The 24,948-nt window shown below is 43.9% G+C and overlaps 1 protein-coding gene across 2 annotated transcripts in view; it reads right to left on the bottom strand.

Annotated features, from left to right (window-relative positions):
* The window catches only part of tcf12 (transcription factor 12), a 206,672-nt gene that overhangs the window by 153,328 nt on the left and 28,396 nt on the right, over positions 1–24,948 (bottom strand). For both annotated transcript variants that reach the window (XM_062027644.1, XM_062027653.1), the window contains exon 4: positions 11,767–11,840. In XM_062027644.1, the coding sequence (XP_061883628.1) occupies positions 11,767–11,840 (74 nt within the window). The remainder of the gene's footprint in view (positions 1–11,766; positions 11,841–24,948) is intronic.

Here is a 24,948-nt window from a genome sequence, read left to right as displayed (position 1 = left end):
ATATCAGTCGGGGCACAAACGTTTTTTTTCCTTCAGATTTAAATCTCCTTCCATCAATCAACAGAGCCTTTTGGATGAACTTTGAGACAGTCAGAAGTTTTGTTTCCATGATTTTCATCCGAAAATTTCTTCGAAAAAACTCTTCCGCCGGTCTTTCATTGCATCCAACCTGCATCCGCCCCAATACATTCTTGATAGCGCAATGTCCGTAGCGCAATCCAAAATCCTTTTCTGATGCTGTCTGCTATTTAACATCAACATAGCTATTAGAGACATAATATTTGTAATCTGTGCCAATAAATAAATACTTAAATTCAATTCAATTCAATATTACAGCAGACATCACTTAAAACAAGTTGTAAGGATCCGCAAATGGATAGTCGATAGTGTGACGTCATAAGTCAACCGGAAGAGAAATTCATTTATCTGCCCTAAAAGGAAATAGCGCCCCCCAGTGTACGGGAGGCACATGGCGTATGACCATAGTCTCATTAGAGAGAGTGCATGGACACTTTGATTTCAGACATAGGTGTGAAAATACAAAAAAACTAACTATTTGAGAAATCAGACTAATTTATTGCATGGAAACGTAGTGTGTTATGGCGCACGCGCAGTCTGCTTCTCCCTCCTCAGCAGCAGCACTTAGAGCAGGGGTGTCAAAGTCAAATGGACGGAGGGCCAAATAAAAAATTTAGCTACAAGCCGAGGGCCGGACTGTTCGAATGTTCATTGAAAAATTTTTAAATGACGCATATAGTCTAGTGAACCTAATTGAACCTACTGAAAACCTAACAAATATATTCCAATATGATCAGATAAATAAAGCAATATTTTCTTATGGCTCTGTCAGTAATCTTTAATTTTCAACAGACACAAAAGACAAATTTCCTTTATATAAAAATCCCCATAACATGAACATTAAATGAAAGAAACCGGTATTCAAGGCACCATCAGTAGCCTATATTTTCTATTTTAGCAAAAGTGGGCTAAATTTACTTCAAAGAAAAAAACAATAATAGCAATTTTCTATCATCCACTCAACTGAAATATTTTTAAAATATAATTAAATTGAAATACAATAAAATAAAGTGCAAAAATCTATAAATCAAAAACAACACTTTGTTTAAGGAGAAGTAACATGCAGTGAAAACAAATATTAAACTTTAACTTTTAAACTTGAATTGAGTAAAAACTCTAAATATGTGATTGCACAGTAATGTTCACATTAAACCCCCCTCCTCCCTCCGTGGGAGGGAGGCGAGTTGGGTGCCCGAAACCCCCCGCTGGTTTCGGCCCGCCCCTTGGCGCGCGTGGCACGGCGGGCTCCGCGACCCGACGGCTGGCCCTCGTGGCTTGACGGCGGGCGCGTCCCGACGGGCCGCGCGTAGGGGTCAAACGCAGAAGTCTCAGGGCCTCGTGGTGAGGGGGTGGCCTGCGGGTTTCGGCCCGCTTGACCCCCCCGCTCCGCTTGGCGCGCGCGGCACATGACGGGTTCCGCCACCGACGCTCGGGCTGCAGCCCGACGGTGGTGCGGGCCCGGCGGTGACGCGCGGTTTGGGGAAACAAAGCAGAAGTCTCAGGGCCTCGGGGCCGGGTTTCGGCCCGCCCCCTTGGCGCGCGTGGCACGGCGGGCTCCGCGACTGACGGCCGGGCTGCAGCCCTTCGGCCGGCAGGCGCGTCCCGGCGGGCCGCTCGCCCCCTTTCGGAACCTTGGACCGGCATCCGCTTGGTGCGTGTAAAAGATCTGCGGTCTGCGGGCCGGTTCTAATAATAAATCAAGATCATCCCAAGGGCCGTAAAAAACCTTCTCGCGGGCCGGATATGGCCAGCGGGCCTTGACTCTGACATATGTGACTTAGAGGCTCTGCTGCAAGCACCGCAGGACACGCCCCCACACGCCTCCACAGCCGGAGGCAATCCTCAATCAACACCCCTGGTCTTGACGAGAGGCAGCAGCATAAAGGCTCACTCCGCTGACTACTCCACGCCGGAACGTAGCCCTGATTCATACCTCCGTGTCTCCGCAGTGAGCTGTGCGCCTCACCTGCGGATCTTCCCCCTGGACTCTGACTGCCTTCCTCGACCTTCGACCCCTCGCTTGGATCACAAACCTATTTTGCTTCGCCCCTTCTGGACTTGTTTGCTGCCACAACCAACACGCACTTACAACAACCTCTGGTAACTTATATTTGGTTAACTTATACACATAGCCCTGCATACACACACATAGTAGCATACACACCCTACGTAATCATCAAGCTCAAATAAAACCCGTTGAGCTAGACCTCCTGTTGTCGTGCCATCTCCTTCCCCTTGTCGTATGTAACAGTACGTTCCGGCCATGATGGAACCAGACGGCACGCGGAGATCTCAGGCTAACCCTCTGTCCCGAGCCCCCTTGACACCTGAGATGTCTGCCATGCTGACAGTACTCCAGCAACACCAAAACCGTTTCTCCAAATTGGAGGACCATCTGGACGTCGCCTTCTCTAGTCTGCTGGCTAGATTGAACACCCTCAGTCCAAGCCAGGTAACACCCCCCACGCCTGACCTGGGCACCCCAGCGACACCCTCCACAGGAGAACAGCCTCAACCTCGGGAACCCAAGATTGCCAGTCCTAAATCTTTCGAGGGGGATTTTGAACTTTGCAGAGGCTTCCTGGTGCAGTGTGAGTTCATCTTTCAACACCAACAGTCTCGTTATGCTACCGATGGTGCTAAGATAGCATTCATGTTTTCGCTGCTTTCGGGTCCAGCATTGAAGTGGGCCACGGCAGCTATTAATAAGACTTTGGGACTGAGCTCCGATTACGTTGCCTTTCGAACTGAGTTCCTAGCAGTCTTCGGCCAACCCAGCCGATGCGGGGGGACGCCGCCGCTAGGCTGCACGCCATCCGGCAGGGCTCCCGCTCCGTGGCCGCTTACACGCTGGAGTTCCGCACTCTGGCAGTTGACAGCGAATGGGGAGACAAAGCACTACAGAGCGCTTACAGGAGAGGCCTTAGCGAGACCATAAAGGACGGCATACTGCGGGACCGACCTTCCTCCTGCCGTGAGCTCATCGAACTGGCCCTGCTTTACGACCAGAGACTTCTAGAACGTGCCGCAGAGAGAGACCTTACCTCCGCCAGCTTCACATCGACACCCCTACCCCGACCTGCCGACCGATGCCCCGCAGGACAGACATTTCCCCCGATTATGTCTCCTACTACCATCACGGAGCCGATGCAGATAGGCAGGTCTCGATTGTCAATCGAGGAACGGGATAGAAGATTCCGGCAACGTCTCTGCCTCTACTGCGGCCTTGCGGACCACATTATCCGCCACAGTCCTTCACGACCGAAGGATCTGGCTCTCCAACCAAGGGGGATTCTGATGAGCCATATCGCCGTCCCCACCTTAGAAAAAAAAAAAAAGGATCCTGGCATACTTTTTCCCGCAACCTTGGCCTGAAACTCAAGGACATTATCAGTTGGGGCCTATTTGGACTCCGGGGCCGACGAGAGTTTAATCGACCTGGATTACGCCCGACAAGCCGGGATCCCCATGGTTCCTCTCGATACCTTCATCTCTGCTCAAGCCTTGGACGGACACCCTTTGGGCCCCATCAAACACCGCACTATACCCCTGTCGTTGACCCTCTCGGGCAACCATACTGAGACCATCAGCCTCTGGGTACTGGAATTCCCCAGTAGCCCCCCTTGCCCTCGGCCGCTCCTGGCTTTGTCAACCTGACCCCCACATATCCTGGTCATCTGGCAAGATACTGGCATGGAGCACCCCCTGTTACGCACACTGCCTCAGGTCGGCAGCATCTCCCCCTTGCAGACCCAAGCCCACTTCACCACCTCCCGATCTTTCCCGTGTTCCTTTGTCTAACCATGACCTGGCAGCTGTCTTCAGCAAGGAACAAGCTCTTTCTCTCCCGCCCCACAGACCCTACGACTGTGCGATCGACCTGATCCCCAACGCAGTCCTCCCATCCAGCCGCCTGTATAATCTGTCCCTCCCTGAAAAGCAAGCCATGAGGGACTACATCTCAGAGTCTCTCACCTCCGGGATTATCACCCCATCCAAGTCTTCGGTGGCAGCGGGGTTTTTTTTTGTTAACAAGAAGGATGGTTCTTTACGACCCTGTATTGACTACCGACAACTCAATTGCATTACCGTTAAGAACAAGTACCCACTACCCCTCCTGAGCTCCTCTTTTGAGCCCCTTACCCCTGCCACCATTTTCACAAAGTTGGATTTACGTAATGCCTACCACCTGGTGCGCATCAAGGAGGGTGATGAGTGGAAAACGGCATTCAATACGCATTTGGGCCACTTCCAAGCCCTTGTGAACGACGTTCTAAGAGACATGATCGATCGGTTTGTTGTTGTTTACTTAGATGCATTCTAATTTTTTCTAAAGATCTGCAGGAGCATCACCGACACGTCCGCCTAGTTCTTCAGCGACTCCTGGAGAACCGCCTTTTCGTGAAAGCAGAGAAATGTGAGTTTCACGCAACATCTGTTGACTTTCTGGGCTTTATCATTGAAAGAGTTCACATCAAGGCTGACCCGAAGAAGGTGGAGGCAGTGGTAGAGTGGCCCCAGCCTTCTACTCGGACGGAGCTGAGGCGCTTCCTGGGATTCGCGGGATTTTACCGACGATTCATTAAGGACTTCAGTAAGTTGGCTGCACCACTCCATGCTCTCACGTCTACCAACATTCCCTTTCAGTGGACCCGAGAGGCCGGGATGGCCTTTTGGAGCCTCAAGAGGAGTTTTGTCTCCGCCCCCATCCTTGTTCACCCTGACCCAGACTGTCCGTTTATTGTGGAGGTGGACACCTCCGATTCCAGGATTGGGGCAGTGTTGTCTCAGCGCTCCAAGTTGGACAACAGTATCCATCCATGTGCTTATTTTTCCAGACGCTTTTCGCCCGCAGAACGTAACTATGATGCCGGTAACAGGGAGCTGCTGGCAGTCCATGATGCTTTAACGGAGTGGAGACACTGGCTTGAAGGGGAAAAACACCAATTTCAGGTCCTCACGGATCACCGCAACCTCCTGCATGTCCGGTCCGCTAGAAGGCTGAATGACCAGCAGGCCCACTGGTCCCAATTCTTTTGCCGGTTTGACTATGTCCTCTCGTTCAGGCCGGGCTCCTGCAATACTAAGGCTGATGCCCTGTCCCGGCAATTCTCGGAGGAGCCCGCTTGCACCGTCTCAGAAGAACCCATCCTTCCTCCAGCCCGTATTATCGGCATGGTCACCTGGGAAGTGGAGAACCAGGTCCAGGCTGCCCTGCGCTCCAATCCCGGACCTGGGGGCGGACCCCCCAACAGGCTCTTTGTTCCCCGAGAGCTACGTCCCAGAGTCCTGGACTGGGGGCATTCCAGCATCGTCTCCTGCCATCCGGGATTCCAGCGCACACTCTCCTTCATCCGCCGCCGGTTCTGGTGGCCATCGATGGCTATGGATACCCGTGAGTTTATCGCAGCATGCAGTACCTGTTCTCGCAACAAGTCTTCCCACAGACCGCCGGCGGGCCTACTGTGCCCCCTTCCTGTCCCCGGTTGTCCCTGGTCACACATCGCGCTGGATTTCATCACTGGATTCCCCCATCCCGAGGTAACACCACCATTCTTACCATCGTTGATCGCTTCTCCAAAGCCGCACACTTTGTTCCTCTGCCTAAACTTCCTTCTTCTTCCGAGACGGCCGACCTCCTTACCACTCATGTGGTCAAGCAGCATGGCATACCCATGGACATTGTGTCTGACCGTGGCCCCCAGTTCACTTCCCGGGTGTGGCAGGCATTTTGTAAGGGGATTGGGGCTACGCTCAGTCTTACATCAGGATACCACCCACAGAGTAATGGGCAAGCGGAGAGGACAAACCAATGTGTGTCGAACATGCTACGCTGTGTTGCCGCCCGCCAACCTGCCTCTTGGAGCAAGTTATTGCCCTGGGTCGAGTTTGCCTACAATTTTATGAAGAGCTTGGCCACCGGTTTGTCACCATTCGAGTGCTCCCTCGGTTATCAACCCCCGATGTTTCCCCAACAGGAGGCCGAAGCGGCCGTCCCTTCTTCTCGCAGGCACATCAAGAGATGCCGTCAGATTTGGAAGACCGCCCGTGCTGCCCTGTAGAGGGCCTCCGAGAGAATGTGCCGTAGTGCAAACCCGCGGCGCATTCCGGCTCCATCCTACACTCCTGGACAACAAGTCCTGTTACGGGCCAAGGACCTCCACCTACAGGTACCATCCCGTAAACTGGCACCCCGTGTTGTTGGACCGTATACGGTGGAGGCCATCATTAATCCAGCATCTGTTAGACTGTCTCTTCCCCCCTCTGTGAAGTGACATCCGGTGGTCCATGTATCCCAGATTAAGCCTGTCTCCAGTTCTCCACTCTCTGCCCCTGACCCTACACCCCCTCCTAGAATTCTGGATAACGGTGACCCAGTGTGGACCGTCAAGGAGATCCTTGGGGTCCGTCGGCAAGGTAGGGGACTGGTATTTTTGGTAGATTGGGAGGGTTATGGTCCAGAGGATAGATCTTGGGTGCCGGCCTCCTACCTTGCTGATCCCTCCCTTCTGGAGGACTTCTATAGGGCCAAACCTGGAGCTCTCCGGCGCTCGTCGGGAGCCTCGCATAAGAGGGGGGGCACTGTTACGGCGCATGCGCAGTCTGCTTCTCCCTCCTCAGCAGCAGCACTTAGAGGCTCTGCTGCAAGCACCGCAGGACACGCCCCCACACGCCTCCACAGCCGGAGGAAATCCTCAATCAACACACCTGGTCTTGACGAGAGGCAGCAGCATAAAGGCTCAGTCCGCTGACTACTCCACGTCGGAACGTAGCCCTGATTCATACCTCCGTGTCTCAGCAGTGAGCTGTGCGCCTCAGCAGCCGATCTTCCCCCTGGACTCTGACTGCCTTCCTCGACCTTCGACCCCTCGCTTGGATCACAAACCTCTTTTGCTTCGCCCCTTCTGGACTTGTTTGCTGCCACAACCAACACGCACTTACAACAACCTCTGGTAACTTATATTTGGTTAACTTCCACACATAGCCCTGCATACACACACATAGTAGCATACACACCCTACGTAATCATCAAGCTCAAATAAAACCTGTTGAGCTAGACCTCCTGTTGTCCTGCCGTCTCCTTCCCCTTGTCGTATGTAACATAGTGACTGACAACAACAGTCAGTGCAAACACACACAAGCACATACAAGTTTATAGCCCACAACTAACACAAGCAGCATTTCCTGTCCACTGCAGCAGAACCAGGAAAAGATGTTAAACCACTGACATACTTAAATAAAAAAAGAACGAAAACACCTGCTCATGATGGATGATTAAACATTCTTTAACATGTTGTCTTTAATTGTGATAACTGTCAGTGTGAAGCGGTAATAGGCTAGCAAGAGCTCCTAGAGAAGGAAAGGCTAGCAAGAGCTCCTAGAGAAGGAAAGGAAAGGGAGGCAGTGGGGAAAGTTAATAGTCAGTCTTATGTTTGCTCCTCCGGAATTGTTTGATCATCAATCACAGATCCCTCTTCATTCTCAAACACTGGTGGCCTACATCCGCACAAGATGCTAACACATGCTGTCATTGCTATTCCCCGGGGTCGACACTAGCACTTGTAGCTAATAAACTGTTAGATCACTGTAGCATTATGCAGGCAGCAGGCAACAGCTAACCACCCCCCAACCCCTGCCTTTCAATCACTTGGACCTTGTTTAAGAACCTTAAGTATTACATTCCAGGTGAGTGTGTGACTGCCACTTGAGCTGCAATGATGTGGTCATGATGAATGCGTGCAGGGTCAAGTATCAAGCCAGGGCAAGGCACCAGGAGACATTGGGGGTTATCGTGCTGTGACGGCGGGCACAGCTTTGGCTGTCAGAGAGCCAGCCTACAACCACAGCTGCCCAGGATACAGCGGCTGGCTGGAAGCCAAGGTCAGCATGGCAGGACTGGGGACTGTTTACAGTCGACTGATCACATACTTGTGTCTCTTTGACTCAAACAAGCGCTGAGAACGTCTGAATTCCCTTTGAGGCAGACAAAGCACAGTTCTCTGTGCTTTTCTGTCCAAATCCTTGAGCATTGAGAAACATTGATGTGTTTAGTACTATTAGGTGTATAAAGTCATATTTAGCTACATGAGAGATTTAAAGAAATGTACTAGAAGTTTCAGTGCGACCTTGCATTTTTAAGTGCTGTATGTCACAATTAACTATGGAATAATTTAAAATTCCCAATAGAGTATTTCCTGGGGTTTTCTAAGATATGCCATTCAAGTCTTTAAAATGTGCTATATTTTTTTCTAGGCTATGTAAAACAACTCTGTATCAATGCCGGCTGCCTTTGCAGCTGTATATGTGAGTGTGAGTGTACCTATCTTCTGATGGAGTAAACAGCTGTCTGCTGGATGATGCTGTGCCTTGCAATGTCACAAACACTCATTTATATGCACCTGGAGCAAATATATCCCAAGCGTCTCTGTCTTATAATTCAAATCGAGCTGCCAGTGTTACCATAGCCTGTAGATGTTCATTCGGGAAGGGCACAGAGGGATAAACAAGGCGCAGCGGCCAAAGAAGTGCTGACATTTAACTGAAGTCTGATAGAAAGTGACAGGAGACTGACATTCAATGAAATTCATATAGGACATATAGAGCAACCAATGTGTGAGGGGCAAACAAACAGAAGGAGAGAACTGTTCACACATGCACACACCTCTGCTTTCAATATTGACGTTTGTTCATAAGAACTCAATCACTGAATCCAAAAGCTCCCTGGCACACAGTAGGTATTGTCAGGGTCAGATGTTCTAACCCAGGGGTATTTTAAGTTTGGCACAGTTAGCATCTCCTCATGAATACAGTGCAGTAGGAACATCCCCAATTCTCCAAAAAACATGATTTTTTCGGACAATATTCTGTTGCGTTTTTTTTTGTGCTCACTCCCGTTTACTCGCTTAAATTGTAACAGAAATCTATTAAAGGGGTCATAATATGATTTAATTTCTACATTTAAAACACTTCCTTGTAGTCTACATAACATGTAATGATGGGGCTTTGGTAAAAAATTTGCATAGATTTTATTTTACAGGACATCTTCAAGCCACTTTCTGACTGTCTCTTCAGAATGTGCGTTTTTATTAACGTGCCAAAGTCCTCCCTCAGGCCATGCCCCTTTTAACTGCGTCTCCACCTAATCAGCTATGTTGTAGTTTTTATGTATTTCCATATCGAGTCCACTGACTGACATAGTTAGAACTATGAGCTACTACACGCTACAGCGCAGGATTTTAGCATCCAGTACGAGCCAGTCTGTCCAACTACAAGTGTATCGAAAAAATGTTTTATTTTATTGACTACAGTTGGATAAAACTGCAGCCAGTCACTAACAGATTTGCGCATGCACAAAGGTAATACTACTTGGACAAACTGACTGAAATGCTTAGGGACGTTTCAGAGATTTTGAGTCATTCTGCGGTGCAAATGGTTTAATTGCCGTACTCTGGCTCCCGCACACACTGGGAGTCAAATGTATTGTACATGCAAAAATGTACATATACTCACACACATACATACAGACATACATAGGTACCTACGCTCCCACATACATATACAAATAAATACAGTACATATTTACACACTAAAAGTTTGTACATCCACACGCACATTCATTATACAAACATACTGTATACACATACTGTACATATACATTCACTGTAAAAACATACATATACACATACTGTACATATACACTCACTGTACAAACACACACATACACATACTACACATATACATTCACTGTAAAAACACACACATACATATACTGTACGTATACATTCACTGTACAAACACACATATACACATATTGTATATATACATTCACTGTTCAAACACACATACTGTATACACATGCTACACATATACATTCACTGTACAAACACACACATACATATACTGTACATATACATTCACTGTACAAGCACACATTTACACATACTGTACATATACAAGTACATATGCACACATACACTCATGCACATAATCACGTTTCATCAAACATATATTAACGTTGTTGCCCTAGGGTAAACTGGGTATAACACATGGCACACTGACAAAGCTTAACCTATTGTTACTATAACAATCTACAAGGTTAATGTAGGTTGCTTCTCTTTTTTCCCCTCCATTTTTCTGCATTCTTTCGTATCTCAAGTTATCATTACGTATATGTATTGTTGCATTTGAACAATTGTATTGTTGATAATAAAGGTAAAGTATTGGTATTGTTTATTATCAATAGCACTATTTCTATTGGTATTCATATTGCTCCATTTTTAGTGTAATAATGCTCATTGTCATTTCTGTATTTTTTTTTTTAATTTTCGCTAACTGCTTATTTGCTATTACTTTTACCATCATATTTGTACATGTCGTATTTGCTGATGTTGCTCTGTTGTTGTTGTTGTTGTGTTTGCTGTTGTTGCTTTTGTCTCTCTGTCTAATCCCCCTCTTGTCCCCACAATTCCCCCCTCTGTCTTCCTTTTTCTCTCTTTCTATCTCCTCCTGCTCCGGCCCGGCTGCACCAAATGATAATATAAATACATTTAATAAAGTCAAAATACAAGTAAGGCAACAAGAGAAGTATCCTACACTTCTCTTTTGTAAAGTAAATCTGAACAGCCGATATGGGCATCTACATCTGCTATATGATTTGCCCGAGAAGCTGGGCAGGACAATTAAAAAAAAATAAATAAATAAATAAAAAAAACCAAATGGTTTAATTGCATTATTTAGATGAATAATGATGATGGATGAATCCACATTAACGTGTTAATTTACATATAACAATAAAGTTAAAGTACTTGAATCATTGAACTTTGACAGCTCTCCTTTGAACTGAAACTGGCTTAGCATGTTTGAAATTGCCTTCTTCTCAAACAGCTTTATCTACCATAGAGTCTTTTGTCCTCTCCCAGGTGATTTAGCCCCACAGTGAAGCTTTTGCAAAAACAGCTTGAATCTGCATACCCAACTAAACTGTCTAAAATACAGTTTAGTTTTTGGTGGTACAGCACATTTGGCTGCTCGACACCATTAATCAGCAAAAAAAACATGTTCTATGTTAGCATTTCACTAGAGTGTTTCTCACTTATAAAGGCAAAACGGGTGTTTCAGCCTCACTTTTGGTTTATGTGACGTCACTTGTTCCCTTCCTGTTGTAGTGACGTCCGTGTATGAAGCTATCACTCTGTAGAGCACAACCTGTAGGCTCAATGTGCACAAATGAATAGCTCAGCTCTGACGAAATGCGTTTATAAAAGTTTAGATTGGGGTATGACGTTTGAAATGGGGAAAGACATTAACGTCACTTGTCTTTATGTTAGCATTTTGGCTAGCTGGCAGCTTCTCCGGAAAGTGAGCAGTATCACCATGAGTCTATCAAAGTGCAGCAATCAATCAAGGTTTTACAATCATTAAAATTTGAAACGGTAATACTAACCGCCGGTAATTTTACAGTGGTTTATCATTACTACCGGTCATTGTTAAATCTTTAGAAAAGATCTCAATGGCTTCAGACCACCTCAATACTTCCATAATACTGTACAACATTCAAGCAGAATAACACAGTATATCTATTACAGGTCTCACACTGGTCAATGTATCACCTACATGTGATGACTGTTAAATGATGTGCTGCAAAGCCGAAAGGGCATTCAGAATGTGTTAAGGTGTGGGTCATCTTACCTGGGAGGGCTCGTACGAAGGACTCGACTCGCCACCTGAGGCCCAAGATGCTTGGTTGGTCCGCTCATCCAAACCTGTCAGAGAAGGACAAGCACAATTCGGTCAACAAGTCAGGATGACTCATGTGCACCAATGTGTATATGCCAAGATCCTACTTTGCGGTAGCCTGCAGAACCAGTAGAGTTTACGCTGGATACCCCAGTATTTTAAATTTACACTAGATGCGACCTATCCCAGCTGACTTTGAGTAAGAGGCAAGGTACTTGCTGGACTGGTCGCCAGTCAATCACTGGGTAACAACCATTCACACTCACATTCAAAGAACCAGCCACGAGGTACTATACCACTTTAGTAAATACTACAGATGGCCCGACAGCTGTGGCTTGAATGACTGTCGTGGCTCCCCTTTTTTCTTAGCACTACTATACAGTAAAAGAACAACTCTGTATACACCTTAACATGATGCTTTTGCAATGTTTTTGTGTTAGTTTAAATGTCTAATGCTGCTACTGCCGCCCCTTAAAACACTTGCATCACAAACAATTACCCTCAGCTACGCTTCTCTTCTTTGTACCTAAAATAGCTCCATACAGCTGACACAACGCTTGGCGAAATGGCTCATGCTCAAGCAACTATTGTTAACTAGCTAATGTGCTACAGTGCGTTGCAGCCATCATGTTATGCAAAAATTAATTGAGCTATTATGCATTTATGTCTTTTTAGATCAGAGGGGTCATTGTTACAATGGCAATAGCCAGAAGTTGGTCGCCAAAGCAAAAGCAGACTAGGAAACAAGTTTTACAATATTTAATGAAAAGTACACTACAGTAGTGTATAAGAATAATAAAGTACAAAAAAAAGCGGCAACAAAAAGCACCACTGAGGATACAAAAACAAAAATAGTAAGAAAGTACAAACAATATGTGCAAAGCCACAAACTAATCAACGCCAGGCCAGAAAACTAAACAAAAAAAATGTGCTGAAGCTTCAAGGAGTAAGACGAGTAATGGAGGGGCCGTTTCTGCAAAGCGCATACTGAGGCTTGGTTCATGTAGGCGAGGAGCCAGAAATTATGACGTTTGAAGCCTCGCTGCCAGGACGCCACGTGACCGCTTCAGGACACGGTTAAGATTTTTCCGGTAGATTCAACAACATATAAACCGCCCAAGCGCCATTGAAAAGGTGGCCTTTTGAGAGGTGCGGTCCATTCGGAATCTTAATAGATGATACAAATAGTTTTGAAAATGCCCAAAATCTAAGAATAACGGCGCATGTTATTGCATTATTTGCATGCGCAAATTTGACAGCAAACCTAATCAAAGCCATTTATCGCTCCACAGCAATATAAAATAGCACTACTTCAATCATGTTTAAAAAGTCCTTTGGTAGAGTAATGGTTTACGCATCTGCCTTTTATTCCACATGATGTGGGTTCGATTCTTGGCAACGTCAGTTCTTGAATGTACTAGTGTAATTTATCACTGTAAACATTAAGTTTAACAAGGTAACACATGTTGTATTTATTCCCTCTTAAACAACCACCAGAAATCAAAAGCTGGATGATAAAGAGGTTGTGTCAAAAAAAAAAAATCACCTAAAATAAAAAATAAAAATGACCTAAATGTCCCCTGTTCTGAACATTAGTGTCCAAGTTACATTATAGTCTCTTCTTTCTCTTTAAGACCATATGCAATTTTTCCAAGGAGACAGAAAAAATTACACAACCTGCCATTCCATATAATACTACCATGTTGGCAAACAACAAACACACACAATACATTAAAAACAATTTATTACACATTAATACATGTTAATTTTGACTGGAAAAACCATTTGGTGAAACATTTATCAATATTCATCGTCATTTCCAAGATCCATAAAAGAACCACAACATTCAATGCATCACACATTATGTGGTTAAGATACCGAGAGGGACAAACGGTATAAAAGGGATGGATGGATGGATGGATACAACTGTTTGTAATTATACATTTGGCCACCAGGTGGTTTCTTCTGTCAAATCACATATCCAGCTTCAAGAACTTCTCAAACCAATCCGCTCAAATGGCTGTGCCTGATGAGGCTTCATCTGACCATCACTACAGGTAAGCAAAATGCATTAACTTACACTAGAGTGGGAAAAAAAAAGGTATATTGAAGCCAAAAACAGCCATAACAAAGATGATACAAAAAAGCAAAAATTAAACAAAATAGACCCATGTAGCGTGGCAATTAAATATACAAAACCCGTTTCCATATGAGTTGGGAAATTGTGTTAGATGTAAATATAAACGGAATACAATGATTTGCAAATCATTTTCAACCCATATTCAGTTGAATATCCCACCTCACTCCTACCCACTTCTCTAAAGTGGGCTGGCTCAAGGTGGAGGACAGAGTTAAACAACTTGCACTGAGCCTAGTCTATAAAATCCGCTACACCTCCCTGATACCGAAGTACATGTCAAACTACTTCCTTAACGTAAATGACCGCCATAACCACAACACCAGGGGGTGCTCCACTAACCACGTTAAACCCAGATTCCGAACTAACAAAGGTCTTAACTCATTCTCTTTCTATGCCACATCAATGTGGAATGCGCTCCCAACAGGTATAAAAGAAAGGGCATCTCTATCCTCCTTCAAAACCGCTATAAAAGTTCACCTCCAGGCAGCTACAACCCTAAACTAACACCCTCCCCGGATTGCTAATAATCAAATGTAAACAATCAAATGCAGATTCTTTTTCTTATGCCTTCTGATCTCTCTCTCTCTCTCTCTCTCTCTCTCTATGTCCACTACTTGATGTCCATATCCCCCCCCCCCCCACCCCACCCCCCCTCCACACTCCTGATTGTAAATAATGTAAATAATTCAATGTGATTATCTTGTGTGATGACTGTATTATGATGATAGTATATATGATAGTATATATCTGTATCATGAATCAATTTAAGTGGACCCCGACTTAAACAAGTTGAAAAACTTATTCGGGTGTTACCATTTAGAGGCCTACTGAAACCCACTACTACCGACCACGCAGTCTGATAGTTTATATATCAATGATGAAATCTTAACATTATAACACATGCCAATACGGCCGGGTTAACTTATAAAGTGACATTTTAAATTTGCCGCTAAACTTCCGGTTCGAAACGCCTCTGAGGATGACGTATGCGCGTGACGTAGCCCGACGAACACGGGTATGCCTTCCACATTGAAGCCGATACGAAAACGCTCTGTTTTCATTTCATAATTCCACAGTATTCTGGACATCTGTGTTCGTGAATCTGTTTCAATCATGTTCATTGCATTATGGAGAAGGAAGCCAAGCAAGCAAAGAAGAAAGTTGTCGGTGCGAAATGGACGTATTTTTCGAACGTAGTCAGCCACAACAGTACACAGCCGGCGCTTCTTTGTTTACATTCCCGAAAGATGCAGTCAAGATGGAAGAACTCGGATAACAGAGACTCTAACCAGGAGGACTTTTGATTTGGATACACAGACGCCTGTAGAGAACTGGGACAACACAGACTCTTACCAGGATTACTTTGATTTGGATGACAAAGACGCAGACGTGCTACTGTGAGTATGCAGCTTTGGCTTTTTTTTGCGTATGTACGTAACTTTTTTAAAATATATAAGCTTTATGAACCTTGGGTTAGGTGAACGGTCTTTTGGGCTGAGTGATTGTGTGTGTTGATCATGTGTTTGAATTGTATTGGCGTGTTCTATGGAGCTAGGAGCTAGCAGAGGAGCTAGGAGCTAGCATAACACGTACCGTACCGTAAGTGCGCGTCACGTACGTAACTTTTTAAAAATATATAAGCTTTATGAACCTTGGGTTAGGTGAACGGTCTTTTGGGCTGAGTGATTGTGTGTGTTGATCGGGTGTTTGAATTGTATTGGCGTGTTCTATGGAGCTAGGAGCTAGCAGAGGAGCTAGGAGCTAGCATAACAAACACGCAGGTGTTATTATGCAGGATTAATTTGTGGCATATTAAATATAAGCCTGGTTGTGTTGTGGCTAATAGAGTATATATATGTCTTGTGTTTATTTACTGTTGTAGTCATTCCCAGCTGAATATCAGGTACCGTGAGTATGCAGCCTTGGCTGCTAAACATTCGATAACTTGACCGTATGTGCGCGTCACGTACGTAACTTTTTAAAAATATATAAGCTTTATGAACCTTGGGTTAGGTAAACGGTCTTTTGGGCTGAGTGATTGTGTGTGTTGATCAGGTGTTTGAATTGTATTGGCGTGTTCTATGGAGCTAGGAGCTAGCAGAGGAGCTAGGAGCTAGCATAACAAACACGCAGGGGTTTTTATGCAGGATTAATTTGTGGCATATTAAATATAAGCCTGGTTGTGTTGTGGCTAATAGAGTATATATATGTCTTGTGTTTATTTACTGTTGTAGTCATTCCCAGCTGAATATCAGGTCACCCCCGGCTCTCACAGCATCTTCCCTATCTGAATAGCTTCAACTCCCCACTAGTCCTTCACTTGCACTTTACTCATCCACAAATCTTTCATCCTCGCTCAAATTAATGGGGAAATTGTCGCTTTCTCGGTCCGAATCTCTCTCACTTCATGCGGCCATCATTGTAAACAATAGGGAACTTTGCGTATATGTTCAACTGACTACGTCACGCTACTTCCGGTAGGTGCAAGCCTTTTTTTTATCAGATACCAAAAGTTGCAATCTTTATCGTCGTTGTTCTATACTAAATCCTTTCAGCAAAAATATGGCAATATCGCGAAATGATCAAGTATGACACATAGAATAGATCTGCTATCCCCGTTTAAATAAAAAAAATTCATTTCAGTAGGCCTTTAGTGGTCAATTGTACGGAATATGTACTTCACTGTGCAACCTACTAATAAAAGTCTCAATCAATCAATCAATCAATCAATCAATCAAAATACGCTACAAAGACAACATATTTGATGTTCAAACTGATAAACTTTTTTTTTTTGCAAATAATCATTAACTTTAGAATTTGATGCCAGCAACACGTGACAAAGAAGTTGGGAAAGGTGGCAATAAATACTGATAACGTTGAGGAATGCTCATCAAACACTTATTTGGAACATCCCACATGTGAACAGGCAAATTGGGAACAGGTGGGTGCCATGATTGGGTATAAAAGTAGATTCCATGAAATGCTCAGTCTTTCACAAACAAGGATGGGGCGAGGGTCACCACTTTGTCAACAAATGTGTGAGCAAATTGTTGAACTGTTTAAGAAAAACCTTTCTCAACCACCTATTGCAAGGAATTTAGGGATTTCACCATCTACGGTCCGTAATATCATCAAAGGGTTCAGAGAATCTGGAGAAATCACTGCACGTAAGCAGCTAAGCCCGTGACCTTCGATCCCTCAGGCTGTACTGCATCAACAAGCGACATCAGTGTGTAAAGGATATCACCACATGGGCTCAGGAACACTTCAGAAACCCACTGTCAGTAACTACAGTTAGTCGCTACATCTGTAAGTGCAAGTTAAAACTCTCCTATGCAAGGCGAAAACCGTTTATCAACATTACCCAGAAACGCCGTCGGCTTCGCTGGGCCTGAGCTCATCTAAGACGGACTGATACAAAGTGGAAAAGTGTTCTGTGGTCTGACGAGTCCACGTTTCAAATTGTTTTTGGAAACTATGGACGTCGTGTCCCCTGGACCAAAGAGGAAAGAACCATCCGGATTGTTATAGGCGCAAAGTTGAAAAGCCAGCATCTGTGATGGTATGGGGGTGTATTAGTGCCCAAGACATGGGTAACTTACACATCTGTGAAGGCGCCATTAATGCTGAAAGGTACATACAGGTTTTGGAGCAACATATGTTGCCATCCAAGCAACGTTACCATGGACGCCCCTGCTTATTTCAGCAAGACAATGCCAAGCCACGTGTTACATCAACGTGGCTTCATAGTAAAAGAGTGCAGGCACTAGACTGGCCTGCCTGTAGTCCAGACCTGTCTCCCATTGAAAATGTGTGGCGCATTATGAAGCCTAAAATACCACAACGGAGACCCCCAGACTGTTGAACAACTTAAGCTGTACATCAAGCAAGAATGGGAAAGAATTCCACCTGAGAAGCTTAAAAAATGTGTCTCCTCAGTTCCCAAACATTTACTGAGTGTTGTTAAAAGGAAAGGCCATGTAACGCAGTGGTGAACATGCCCTTTCCCAACTATTTTGGCACGTGTTGCAGCCATGAAATTCTAAGTTAATTATTATTTGCAAAAAAAAAATAAAGTTTATGAGTTTGAACATCAAATATGTTGTCTTTGTAGTGCATTCAATTGAATATGGGTTGAAAAGGATTTGCATATCTTTGTATTCCGTTTATATTTACATCTAACACAATTTCCCAACTCATATGGAAATGGGGTTTGTATTTACAAGCCTGGAATTTTAACTTTTTAAGGTCAAGGCAAGTGTTACCTTAAAGGAGCGCTCATATTTTAGGGCACCAAGGCAAGTTAGAAGGGCACCAAGGCAAAACGTTATTTTCTTTCGAGGCAGGAGATATATATATGTGTGTATATATATATATATATATATATATATATATATATATATATATATATATATATATATATATATATATATATATATATATATATATATATATATATATATATATATATATACATATATATATATATATATAGCCACCTGAACAGTTTTTCCCCTCGGCCATCAGGCACATGAAGAATAACTCCTAACAGTAGCTCTTTTGAATTCCTTTCTAAGTCTATAGCAAGATCTGATAGCTCAGTTACAGCTCTTGTTATTACCAAATCTGTGTTATATGTGTTTTATGTTGCACGATTGCACCAAGAAAAATTCCTAGTTTGTGAACCCGTTCTCAAACAATGGCAATAAAAACTATCCTGATTCTGATTCTGATTCTGAAATGTTGGTCAATTTTTTGGGCATTACAGCGAAAAACGAGGGAGGTCGCGGCATTTGCCGTGGTAAAATTCGAGCCCTGTATTTAGTATATAATATATACCCTGTTTTACATGAAGAAGCACATCCATCCATCCATCCATCTTCTTCCGCTTATCCGAGGTCGGGTCACGGGGGCAGCAGCCTAAGCAGGGAAGCCCAGACTTCCCTCTCCCCAGCCACTTCGTCCAGCTCTTCCCAACGTGTCCTGGGTCTTCCCCGTGCCCTAAACACCTCCCTAGGGAGGCGTTCGGGTGGCATCCTGACCAGATGCCCGACCCACCTCATCTGGCTCCTCTCGATGTGGAGGAGCAGCGGCTTTACTTTGAGCTCCCCCCGGATGGCAGAGCTTCTCACCCTATCTCTTAAGGAGAGCCCCGCCACCCGGCGCAGGAAACTCAATTCGGCCGCTTGTACCCGTGATCTTGTTCTTTCGGTCATAACCCAAAGCTCATGACCATAGGTGAGGTTGGGAACGTAGATCGACCGGTAAATTGAGAACTTTGCCTTCCGGCTCAGCTCCTTCTTCACCACAACGGATCGATACAGCGTCCGCATTACTGAAGACGCCGCACCGATCCGCCTGTCGATTTCACGATCCACTCTTCCCTCACTCGTGAAGAAGACTCTGAGGTACTTGAACTCCTCCACTTGGGGCAGGGTCTCCTCCGCAACCCGGAGATGGCACTCCACCCTTTTCCGGGCGAGAACCATGGACTCTGACTTGGAGGTGCTGATTCTCATCCCAGTCGCTTCACACTCAGCTGTGAACCGATCCAGTGAGAGCTGAAGATCCTGGCCAGATGAAGCCATCAGGACAACATCATCTGCAAAAAGCAGAGACCTAATCCTGCAGCCACCAAACCAGATCCCTCAACGCCTTGACTGCGCCTAGAAATTCCGTCCATAGAAGTTATGAACAGAATCGGTGACAAAGGGCAGCCTTGGCGGAGTCCAACCCTCACTGGAAACGTGTCTCCCATGCACCCTGAAGGACCCTGCCGAGAGAATAGAGCTGGTCCACAGTTCCACGACCAGGACGAAAACCACACTGTTCCTCCTGAATCAGAGGTTCGACTATCCGGCATAGCCTCCTCTCCAGTACACCTGAATAGACCTTACCGGAAAGGCTAAGGAGTGTGATCCCATTGAAGAAGCTCATGTCATGTGTAAATTATTGAATGACAAGGCGCTTCATATACAATTTTACCCCAAACGTATTCCTGGCCACGTCATGCTTTGTCACTGATAAGAATATGGGGACAAATTTCCCCTCCAACTTTTGGTGGTTCTTGTGGCTTGCGTCATTGTACTTGTTTTGCAGAGCATAGGGTATTGGGTTCAAATCCCTGTTGTAGTTGAAATTGTAGGATGGTTTTTAAAATTGTTGTTTTGATAATTGTAAAATTGTTTAATATGCTAAACTTCAGCATATTAATAAAAAGTGACTGTAACAAAATTATGCTGATTGTCAAAAATGTTAGATAATACAACACATAATACAAACCCCGTTTCCATATGAGTTGGGAAATTGTGTTAGATGTAAATATTATTGGAATACAATGATTTGCAAATCCTTTTCAACCCATATTCAATTGAATGCACTAAAAAGACAACATATTTGATGTTCAAACTCATAAACTTTGTTTTTTTTTTGCAAATAATAATTAACTTAGAATTTCATGGCTGCAACACGTGCCAAAGTAGTTGGGAAAGGGCATGTTCACCACTGCGTTACATGGCCTTTCCTTTTAACAACACTCAGTAAATGTTTGGGAACTAAGGAGACACATTTTTTAAGCTTCTCAGGTGGAATTATTTCCCATTCTTGCTTGATGTCCAGCTTAAAATGTTCAACAGTCTGGGGGTCTCAGTTGTGTTATTTTAGGCTTCATAATGCGCCACACATTTTCTATGGGAGACAGGTCTGGACTACAGGCAGGCCAGTCTAGTACCCGCACTCTTTTACTATGAAGCCACGTTGATGTAACACGTGGCTTGGCATTGTCTTGCTGAAATAAGCAGGGGCGTCCATGGTAACGTTGCTTGGATGGCAACATATGTTGCTCCAAAACCTGTATGTACCTTTCAGCATTAATGGCGCCTTCACAGATGGGTAAGTTACCCATGTCTTGGGCACTATAACACTCCCATACCATCACAGATGCTGGCTTTTCAACTTTGCGCCTATAACAATCCGGATGGTTCTTTTCCTCTTTGGTCCGGAGGACACGACGTCCGCAGTTTCCAAAAACAATTTGAAATGTGGACTCGTCAGACCACAGAACACTTTTCCACTTTGTATCAGTCCATCTTAGATGAGCTCAGGCCCAGCGAAGCCGACGGCGTTTCTGGGTGTTGTTGATAAACGGTTTTCGCCTTGCATAGGAGAGTTTTAACTTGCATTTACAGATGTAGCGACCAACTGTAGTTACTGACAGTGGGTTTCTGAAGTGTTCCTGAGCCCATGTGGTGATATCCTTTACACACTGATGTCGCTTGTTGATGCAGTACAGCCTGAGGGATCGAAGGTCACGGGCTTAGCTGCTTACGTGCAGTGATTTCTCCAGATTCTCTGAACCCTTTGATGATATTACGGACCGTAAATGGTGAAATCCCTAAATTCCTTGCAATAGCTGGTTGAGAAAGGTTTTTCTTAAACTGTTCAACAATTTGCTCACACATTTGTTGACAAAGTGGTGACCCTCGTCCCATCCTTGTTTGTGAATGACTGAGCATTTCATAGAATCTACTTTTATACCCAATCATGGCACCCACCTGTTCCCAATTTGCCTGTTCACCTGTGGGATGTTCCAAATAAGTGTTTGATGAGCATTCCTCAACTTTATCAGTATTTATTGCCACCTTTCCCAACTTCTTTGTCACGTGTTGCTGGCATCAAATTCTAAAGTTAATGATTATTTGCACAAAAAAAAAATGTTTATCAGTTTGAACATCAAAATGTCTTTGTAGCATATTCAACTGAATATGGGTTGAAAATGATTTGCAAATCATTGTATTCCGTTTATATTTACATCCAACACAATTTCCAAACTCATATGGAAACGGGGTTTTTAGTTATACCTCAATGAAAGCTTTTATTATTCTGGAAATTCATTGTGTTACTCAAAGTAATACTACTTATATGGTGCTGGGATACCCATGATTTCAGCCTTTCAAAGGCCACAAATTTTTGACCTCTGTATTTGTCAAATCCTAGTTAAGGCCCTGATGATAGCTGACTTCTGAAAATTGCATACCAGATCAAACTGTCCTGCCTTAAGACTACCTTTTATTACAAAACTTTTCAAGGATTCAAGGAACTTTCTAATACTTTATAATCGAAATTATGCCCTGTGAATCGATATTGCAAAATTGAAAAGATAACGATCCATCCATCCATCCATTTCTACCGCATGTCCCTTTCGGGGTCGCGGGGGGTCGTAGGGTTGGGTATCGTTTGAATTCGAACGATTCTGATTCCGATTCCGATTCTTTGTTTCGATTCCAATTCCTGCCGATTCTCGATTCCGATTATTTTAAGAGGCAGGGTCAAAAAAAAGTTTAGGATATTTTAAATGAGCTAGCTAACCTACAGTCTTTCTGAATTAAATAGTCTGACATTCTCCATCAATTTTAATTCTATTAACTTTTTATTAACTTTACCATAAATTCCTCACAGGGCTGTTTTCAACTAGAATATAAATATCAAATCTATGAACTTGAATATAAATATTATAAATTATGAATACATTTTCCCAGGGGTACACTTTCCTCAAGAGAGCTTTATTTTTGAAAACCTCATGAAAACACATTTACACACACAAGTGTATGATGCTGCAGGTACTTAAACATGTTACTTTGCTCCCACTGATGGGCTAACCTGGTGCAGAAAAGCAAATAAACAATAAGAAACAACTTGCAAAACCCAGTCCAGATTAGCAGCAGGTACAGTATAAAATCAGAGACAGTTCTTGTTTAGGAAAATGACCATATCCGCCTTCTCAGGCAGAATGCGTGAGCGTTCTGGACAGATAGTGTCTCCTGCTGTGGAAAATACACGTTCGCTGGGTGTGGAAGAAGCTTGAACGCATAAATAGGAGAAAGCTAGATCTGACAGCAAAGGATAAGTCTTTTGTTGGTTCCACCGGACCACCACCATGCAGCAGGGTCGTCAGACATAAGTATCGGTGGAACGTCCTGGTACATCTGCAGCTCTCTCTCCACTCGTTTCTTGATGGACATGGAGCTCTGTTATTTCGCGGTTATTTCAATTTTTTTTTTAAAGTGAAGCCACACTTTCGACCGCCGACGCCCGCTATCCATGCTTGAGCTTGACTGACTCGCTCGGCTATGCTAACACTTCCGGGGGTGGGCGCTTCTTCGTTGGTGTTCAGCGGCTTCTTCTTCCGGTTCGGCGGACATATTTTTTTCCGGTCAGCGGACTAAATTGGCGTGACAGCATCGAAAATAGGAATCGAAATTTAAACTTTTGAACGATTCTGGGAGAATCGGAAAGTTAGTCCCGGTTCCAATCGATACTCAATACTCGATACCCAACCCTACGCTGGAGCCTATCTCAGCTGCATTCGGGCGGAAGGCGGAGCACACCCTGGACAAGTCGCTACCTCATCGCAGAGATAATGATCCATAATTGATCAAATCACTTATTTTAACCAGCATTAGTTATAAATTAATACAAGTGTCCAGGGGGTTTAACCTCAAGCTTTAAATACAGTAATTTATATTTCAAGTTGTCATAAAACATGACCCAGGTTGTCAGGGCCGGCCCGTGGCAAAGGCCGTATAGGCAAATGCTAAGGGCGCCGTCCATCAGGGGGCGCCACGCCAGTGCCACAAATGTTGGAGGAAAATTTTAAAAAATAAAATAAAATAAAAAAGTTGGTACTGTTATTTCTAAATACATAAAATAATCCCACGTTAATTAAAATGCAAAGTAAAGCCTATTTAATAGAAATATTATTTGTTACAAGATTACGCCCCCACCCCTCTCCCCCCGTACGGTGCGCCCCCTCCCTTCCCGTATCGTGACTCTATTTGGACGTCACCACATCAACACAAGATGTCAAAACGGCCAAAACTGTCAGGTGCCCAGGGAAGAAAAAAGAGAAAAGAAGAGGAAATGAGAAAAAGACAGAGGTAGCAGGTAGGTAACGTTAGCCTACATGAAATTGTTTGTCTGTTACAGAATGTGATAGTAACCTGGCTTTTAGCATTAAGCTAATGTTACATGATTCGGCAATTGCTAATCAATAAATAGCTAGTTCTGTTTTAACGTCGGGTTAATATTGTGGAGGGGGCTAAATTGTTATGGAAAATAATAATGTAACGTTCAGTACTCCCTGGTGTACAGTAATTTGTAAGTCATTCTAGTTAATGCAATATTAAAAAGCACAAATAGAGAACTCTGTAGGGTCCCCTTTTTTTGTAATATAGTTGTTAAAGTCATACTGGTTTGATATCTTGTTTTGTGCAGTGCCTTATCTATATTGTATTTTTAATTTATTGTATGCAACTTGTTGACACGTTTTATTTTGTGTTTATGTATGTAAAAAATATTGTATTTCATAAATTCATTTTTTATTTTTGTATTCATTTATTTATCCATATTTTTTTTAATCTTGTTAACTATTCTGATTGTTAATTTGCTTTCTTTAAGTAAAAAAAAAGGTCAAAGACAAAGCTATTCGGTTTCTTATGAGTATATACACTTCACTGCCGATGTGGGGGGGCGCCACCTAAAATCTTGCCTAGGGCGCCAGATTGGTTAGGGCCGGGCCTGCAGGTTGTCATAAAACATGACCTACAGGTAACAAACAGCTGCCAAGAACCAGTCATGTGGCATTGACGTATGCCAGGTAAGTCAGCTGAGAACTGAAACGACATCAAACCCATTTAAAATGAAAGAAAACTTTAAATGTTACAAAGTCAAAGAGATAAATAAATAGTATCAATAACTGCAGAGGCAAACAATCTAGCATATGCTGAAAATACACAAGATTTAAAAAAAAATCTGATTTGGGATATACAGTCGGTAAAATGTTTGATTGTTTGTGTTTCTTGAAGAAATATTGTTTTGCTGTATAACCGACAAACAAATTGCAGCGATGGAACCAAGAGTCTCCAGGTTATTGATTCTGCCTGATGTTGTTTTATATCTAAAAAAAATTATGTATACTTTCCAACCTTTTATTTCAA

Source organism: Entelurus aequoreus, linkage group LG02 (genome assembly GCF_033978785.1).
Source record: "Entelurus aequoreus isolate RoL-2023_Sb linkage group LG02, RoL_Eaeq_v1.1, whole genome shotgun sequence".
In the NCBI taxonomy this organism is placed as follows: Eukaryota; Metazoa; Chordata; class Actinopteri; order Syngnathiformes; family Syngnathidae; genus Entelurus; species Entelurus aequoreus.
The sequence above is the reverse complement of the archived record's forward strand: the minus strand, read 5'-3'. Positions and strand labels throughout refer to the sequence as shown.